We start from the raw sequence: 6735 nt of genomic DNA, 5'->3' as shown, positions 1-6735 counted from the left end.
TATATATATACACACACACACACACACACACTTTATTTTCAAATGTGCAGTTTCCTGTTGCTGATAATGTAAGAATCGTGATAATGGCTTATTTCTGCTGTTTTGTGGCATTTACCATTCACCGTTCTAAGTAAAAGCCCTGCATTCAAAAAGTGACTTAAGCAGAATAACAGAAGCACTATCAGGAAAATGTACAATCAAAAGTCAAACTACTCATGAGCCAGCTGAATGACCACTGTCAGTGTTTTATTATTGGATTATCTTTAGTATTGATGCATTATTTGCTGTGTATGCAGCATCTTACTGTTAGTCAAGTTGCAGTCATTTCATACTTCACATACTGTTTCATGCTCTAGTTTAGAGCTGCAATCATTTGTTGAAGGGAAATTTATCTGTTTCATAGTCTGTCATTCATTTTTTAAGCCAAGATGCCAAACGCTTGCTGGTTCCTGCTTTTCAGGAAAGGAAAGAAGGATTTGTTACTTTTTCTTTCTCTCAGATGATAGAATACTGAATATCTCGCCTTGAGTTCTGGGAAATTGGCTTTTTTTTCTTCTCCATTTTCTTGGCAATGAATATTTGATTAATCAATAAAATGAATAATCAGCAAATTAATAGAGAATGAAATAGAAGTTAGTTGTCAGTAATAGTAGTTCCTACTCTAGTCTAGGTGTTCACATGTATGTAATATCCTGACACGTTTTCTACAGTCGATCTAAAAAGTCTGCTACCTCAATCATGTCGTAGATCCAGCCCAAGAATTCAGCCACTTTGGTGTAAACTCCAGGATGGTTGGGTTCAGCGCAGCCTGTCCCCCAGCTGACAACCCCCACCAGCCTCCACACATTTTCATCCTGGCAAACCAAAGGACCCCCGCTGTCCCCCTGGAGAGGTAGACACAAACACTGCTCAACACTGACTCACCTAGCCTTCATTATGCCCGCATTTCACCGTAAACAAATCACAGGGTTGAGAATAAATCTTTAAAACGCCTCTGCACGGTACTGTTAAAAACATGCACCTGACCTGACATGCATCCACTTTTCCCTCGGTATATCCAGCACAAAGCATCCGCGGTGTGATCTCGCCTTTGTACATGCAGGAGCTGTTGCATTTCTTTGTGCTTATTATCGGAACTGGCGCCTCTTTCAGGGTGTCGGGTGAGTGAACTGAGAGAGAAGACACACATTTAACGCTGCTCTGTCAATGCACCTGGCACACTCTGTCATCACGTGTGAATTAGACTTGCAGCAGATGTAAATTTGTTTTAGAGCAGTGCAGTAGGCATCTTACCACCCTCAGGCTGTGTGTATCCCCATCCTGATATCCAGCACTGTGTGCCTCCAGGAAGATCGTGGTCGTACTGAGGCAAGCAGACAGGTCTGATTGTATCTAGTTAAAGGCGGAAAAAAAGAAATGACATTACAATTCTGACAAATTAGGACAGAATACTTTGGATTAAATTATGATTTTTCAGACAAACATACGCTACATTTTTTTAAATCTCTGTTGAGGTTTTACCTTATAATGGGCTCCCTCAAGTTTACCTGAACTCTGAATACGGTTGACTTCGCAAGCCATTAATTAGGCCCCTTAAGTCCCCCCTTCACTCAAAACTGTGTTTTTGCTTATTGCTACTTCATTTGGTTGTTTGACCTTCACTGTGCAGAGTGATGATACCAGAGGGCTTTTTTCACGTTCATCAGCTAAAGCTAAATTTTTTTTTTGAACTTGTGTTGAACTTGTGTAACGACTTGTGTCTGTATGATGTGGTTGCTGAGAGGGATTTAGTGCTCTGGTTATAAAAAGATGATGATGCCACTTTTGTGGTGATCTTATGAAGGATGATTTGCTGAAACATGTCAGCATAAGATAGTAAAACGGTAAACTGAGGTCATATGGATTTTTTTGTGTGTGGGTATGTGTGTGTTTTTGGAGAGCTGCTATCTTGCAAGGAGGCTCCCTGACTGACCCGAGAAATTCAGCGGGGTCCGCAGTTTCATCAGGGCTATATCACTGTCGTGGCTCCTGTGGTTGTAGTTCTTGTTGTAGATGATCTTCTCCACAGCGTATCCTGTGTGCTGAGCCATTTTAGCCGAGCTGCGGGTGACAATACCGGCATAGACCACCCAGCTGGATACCTGAGGTAGCCTGTAGCTGACATTTTAGATAAGAAAAGAAAAGGCAGATACTGATAATAGAGAACTGTCATGAGTCCAGTGTGGTGCAGCTGTTAATGACTGATAATTCTCCGTCATGGGGTCTGTAACCCCGGACCTTTAGTGCTGGTAAGGTCAGCGTTCTTACTTGTGCACACAATGAGCAGCTGTGACTACCCATTGACTGGTGATGATGGAGCCTCCGCAGGTGTGGCGGTTGCTGTAGTAGAGGCTGACCTGCCAGGGCCACCTGCCCAGCGTGGCCTCCACTCCCCCGATTATCCTGGGCAGCTTCGCTCGTGTCCCACACTCTACACAGAGATCCATTCATCAAAAAAGGAGTTGGACTGTTCAGAAAGAGCTGCAGCGAGTGGCATCATTCCCTCTGTGTGCCACCGATGTGAAGCTTTTTCTGAAGAATTATTTAGAAACTACAGGGCTTGGTGTTTGGTGCAAAGTCAAGCAAAAGTTTGCTCACCAAAACATTGCAGAGCGATAACCTTCCCTGTGATACAGCTCCCCCTAAATGAAAATAAATTGGGTAACTAATGATGCATAATTAATGTGTTCATAGCCACAATTTTCTCTGCATCATTATGAGCATGATGTCCTCAGACAAATTGCTTTACCTGAGTTGCCACATATTTTCCAGATTGCTCTTGTGTTCTGAGGTAATTTGTATAAAGCCATCACTGTAGTTTGGCCCAATATCCGTTAGATTCACTCCTTTATGCTCGGTCAGTCTGGTAAGAGAACATATGCAAAATAGATGGGAGTGAGTATTAAGATAATTCAGACTCATAAGGTGTGAAGCATGATTGCAGATGAGGTATCAGGAGATCATAAATAAGATGAGCCTTCAACCTCGGCAAAGCAGGCGAAGATTAAACTATGAGTTAGGGAGCGAGTGCTCCAGTCTCAGTCACAGTTAAAGCTGAGGTGGTGTGCGATCCTGTGGTGCAAACCTAAGGTAACCCAGCTGTCTGCAGACCAGTGTTCCCAGTGAAGAGTTCCACCTCTCGTAGCACACAGGCAGCCAGGTGGGGAGCTTCCCCAGCTGGATCTCCAGGAGGGAGTTCTCTGGGCTGATTCTGTAAAACACTGAACCTGATTGATTGAAAATCCCTCCAGAGACAAGCTCTCAGTCAGCAGTAATGAATGAGCCTCTTCTATGAGTGGGAAATGATTAGGAAAAACACAAGTATCTATGCTAATGTAGTCGATACAAACAGATCATTATGTGTGATGTTTTCATGGATGTCAATGGGCATCTCTCAAGAGTGAACAAAAGGCAACAAGAAGCAGCTGTTGAATGATAATTTTGCAACTGTTCAACTAAAAATCACTTCAGAGCTGAACCATGACCCAGTGTGATGAATCCCATAACAATGTGCAACCACACAATCCTTCACTGTTTGCTTATTCATAAAACAGTGAGACAAACACCAGAGACAGGAGGAAACACAGACCTTTCCTGGGGTCAGAGATAGACGTGTCCTCTGTCACATTGCAGAAAGGCGTCTCCTTTGTGTCCCCGAGCCCCACTGGACTCTGGGAGTAGGACGGCCTCAGCAGAAGCTTGACTGTATGTAGATAAAATATACAGTAGTTAATCAGTGTTTTAATTAGCCAGTGAGTTAGGCAGCAAAAACGTCTTCGTTTTCACTAAATGTTTCAGATTACCTGAATTTGTACCCAGACGAGACAAACTGTCTCGTAGAGAAATAAGATTTTAGTGGATGTAATCACATATTTTAATCTTTTCCTTTTCAGCTAGGAAAAAAACTAAAAACTAAACAGTCCATAGTATTGATCAAGCAATTCAAGTAAATAAATAGTTGGAGGGCCCCTTTAATCAATTATCTATGTCAGTCCTTTTTAAAATAGTCTGATGAACCATCATCAGTGCATTTTTTTTATGTTAAAGCTATAGAATCAGTTTTGCTGTTATGAGAAGCAAAGTTATGAATTACTCTAAATCCTGTAACAGGTTTATTGTTGTAAAATGGAAATAATCAATCCATTACAGATTTAAACAACTTTCAGTACTACATAGCACTGACAGACCGATAATCTGGCCAGGTCAATGCATTGGCCACTATCACCTTATGGCAGGTATCTCAGTATCAACGTATATGTCGACTGATTAGTTACAAGCAATTGCAGAAATGACAAAAATATGTTTAAGATCATTTTGAAACAGTGTCACTGTTACATAGTTTGTCCACCAGAGAGCAGTGAGAAGTTTATTTTTAAACTGTAAACTGTCCTGCTGTTTGTATCATGGTCAGAATTACTTAAAAACCTAATTTTAGAGGATGTGTTTATGTTAAACAAAATATTGAATTAATATTCAATTAGAGCTGCAACAATTAGTCAATCAATTAATTAGTTAGTCAGAAGAAAGTTATTCTGCAGCGACTTTGAATCAATCATTTAAGTAATATATTTATCGAGCTCTGTTGTGTAGAGTAGCAGTGGCTGTAGCTAGGCAACTTTCACATTTGTTCCCTTTTCCTGGTTACTGTGAGGCTAATTTAGCGATTCTCTCTCAACACAATGACTCACCTAGAAACCAGACACCTACGGCTAAGCCTCCCAGGAGTCCAACTGCACACACTGCTGCCAGCAGCCTCACCAGTCTGTGAGCTAAGGCAACAATTATGACTGGAGTTAATGCCTTTTGATCTCCGATATGAGCTGAGAAGATTTATTAAATGTCAGCTGTTACATGTATAGCACATTGACACGCAGCTGTGAGACAAAGAGACATTTTTACAAGAAAGCACCGCTTTACTTCTTATCACTACAATGTAGATGGTTTGATTCAGTGCAAAGTCTTATGTAGGCTTGCTCTTTACATTTAGAGCAGTGTGTTTTATGTTTGATGGCTGTCAGGTGTTGCAGCACCGGAGCTTACCATAGGCTGTAGAATGAATCCCTTTTAACCAGCCCTGCACTCCTTTGGTCTCTGCGACTCCTGCTGTTTTCTCTGAATGAAAAGGATGGCCGACAGCCGCCGGGTTCTCAATCACTGATAATCTGTCTCCATCAAGACTCTATAAAAAGTATAGTTGGCACATCAGACCTCATTTTCAGGCTGCTCCTGTTTGATAAAATGTTGGCAAGTTTGCTTACTTGCAACAACTACCTGCTGACCATCTGCATCCTCAGCAACTGTGCACCTGTCAGGCCTTGTCACATTTAATTAGGAGCACAGTAATCCTGGACATTCACCACCACTGCCCAGTCCAGATGTATGGAGTCAGAGGTGTAGGTGTGTACAGGTGTGTGTGCCATTTATCTCCTCAGTGTGCGAGGTGTAATGAGCAAGCTGAAGCCTTGGCTTGTCTCTTTTGTGTCTCGTGCAACACATTTAATTAATTTAAAACGTGTTAAAACACTTTTCCTGCTCCCGTGCTCAAAAAAGTTTTATCACTCTGGAGCGTCTGTGTTAAGGAGCAGCTGCTTCTATAAGCAACATATTGAGAGTATTACAGTAATTATAATAAAGCTTTCCGTCGACGTGAGATGCAGACTAGTATTATACAATTGCAGAACAAAATCCATCCAAATAAATGCCATAACATCTGCTCTCTTGTGTTACTGTAGCACTTCAGTGTAGCTAAACATGTAATTTTGGATTTTGAATTAGCATGAGTTGCATTTAGTGCAAGAGCACTTTGGAAATTCACTGCAGCTGTACAGCACAGGTCACAAGATGCACATCGGTTATAAAAAAAAAAGAAAAGAAACATAAGTGAACATGACAGAAACAAGTCTGGCACAAGTATGAAGTGAATAGCACATGTGTAAACACCAGCTGTTTCTGTAGAGCGTGAAGGTGACAATATGAGAGAGGTGTTGTTAGACAGATGGAGCAAGGTGTAGCGAATATTTAGTCCCCCTTTTCCTACCATGTTTTCCTTGCATACGGTCCTGAGGAAAAGGCAGCGGTGTCATCTGCAGGCCTGCGCTGGAGGTAGAGAGGTCCGTCCCGCTCACAGTTGATGCACCATTTGCCATTTAACAGAATGCAACTCTGGACTTTCCCTTTACAAAGAGACAATGAGGTCAGCAGCGGTGCAGAGAATGAGGCTGTTGTTTGTCCAGGGGGGTCATGGGGCCTGTGGAAGCAAGCTGAACCAGGTCTTTGTAGGGGGGAGCATCTCCAGAGATACCTCCTCGTTGACTATTGATAGGACACCGGCGGTTGCTAGGTAACACTTTTTACCTGTGCCAAAAGATTGTCCATTTTCACCCAAGGCATGTTATTACCTGACAGCTTGTAGCTTCTGAGAAAAGGTCATTATTGCAGATTGTTGAAAAGTCTCATATCATGTCAATCCCCCGTCATTTGGAATCCAAAGCTATCATCTCCCGACACTCCAGAACAAAATGAAGTGTGTTCTGTCCGCCCGCTGACAGATGAGACTTTCTCCTCTCTCCTCACTCTTTAAACAAGCTCACAGATAGACTGCTTTTGTCAATAATTTGTTTCTGTGTTTCAAATATCTCCTGGGTTTCAAGTACAGTAGAAAAGGTGACTTGAGTGGCCTCAAAACGGGAATCTTTA

At 42.0% G+C, this 6735-nt stretch overlaps 1 protein-coding gene across 1 annotated transcript; it reads right to left on the bottom strand.

Annotated features, from left to right (window-relative positions):
* Positions 1 to 704: 704 nt before the first annotated feature.
* tmprss5 (transmembrane serine protease 5) lies at positions 705 to 6469 on the bottom strand. Its single transcript, XM_041940867.1, has 14 exons — positions 6438 to 6469; positions 6095 to 6286; positions 5311 to 5344; positions 5080 to 5218; positions 4728 to 4808; positions 3629 to 3742; positions 3125 to 3260; positions 2789 to 2902; positions 2638 to 2681; positions 2308 to 2470; positions 1973 to 2157; positions 1294 to 1392; positions 1027 to 1169; positions 705 to 884 (listed from the first exon to the last, which is right to left on the bottom strand). The coding sequence occupies exons 1-14, from the start codon at positions 6467 to 6469 to the stop codon at positions 705 to 707; spliced, it is 1656 nt and encodes a 551-aa protein (XP_041796801.1).
* Between the last annotated feature and the right edge of the window lie 266 nt (positions 6470 to 6735).

The sequence above is a fragment of the Chelmon rostratus genome, chromosome 7 (genome assembly GCF_017976325.1).
Source record: "Chelmon rostratus isolate fCheRos1 chromosome 7, fCheRos1.pri, whole genome shotgun sequence".
In the NCBI taxonomy this organism is placed as follows: Eukaryota; Metazoa; Chordata; class Actinopteri; order Chaetodontiformes; family Chaetodontidae; genus Chelmon; species Chelmon rostratus.
This window is presented reverse-complemented; position numbering and strand designations above follow the sequence as displayed.

Excerpts from the sequence above, each read along its gene's own strand:
- tmprss5 (XM_041940867.1), bottom strand. The coding sequence starts at position 6,469 with ATGACCTTTTCTCAGAAGCTACAAGCTGTCAG. Across the intron at positions 5,219-5,310 it reads AGGATGCAGATGGTCAGCAG|AGTCTTGATGGAGACAGATT; the intron begins GTAGTTGTTGCA and ends TACTTTTTATAG. Across the intron at positions 2,682-2,788 it reads GAAAATATGTGGCAACTCAG|GGGGAGCTGTATCACAGGGA; the intron begins GTAAAGCAATTT and ends ATTTTCATTTAG.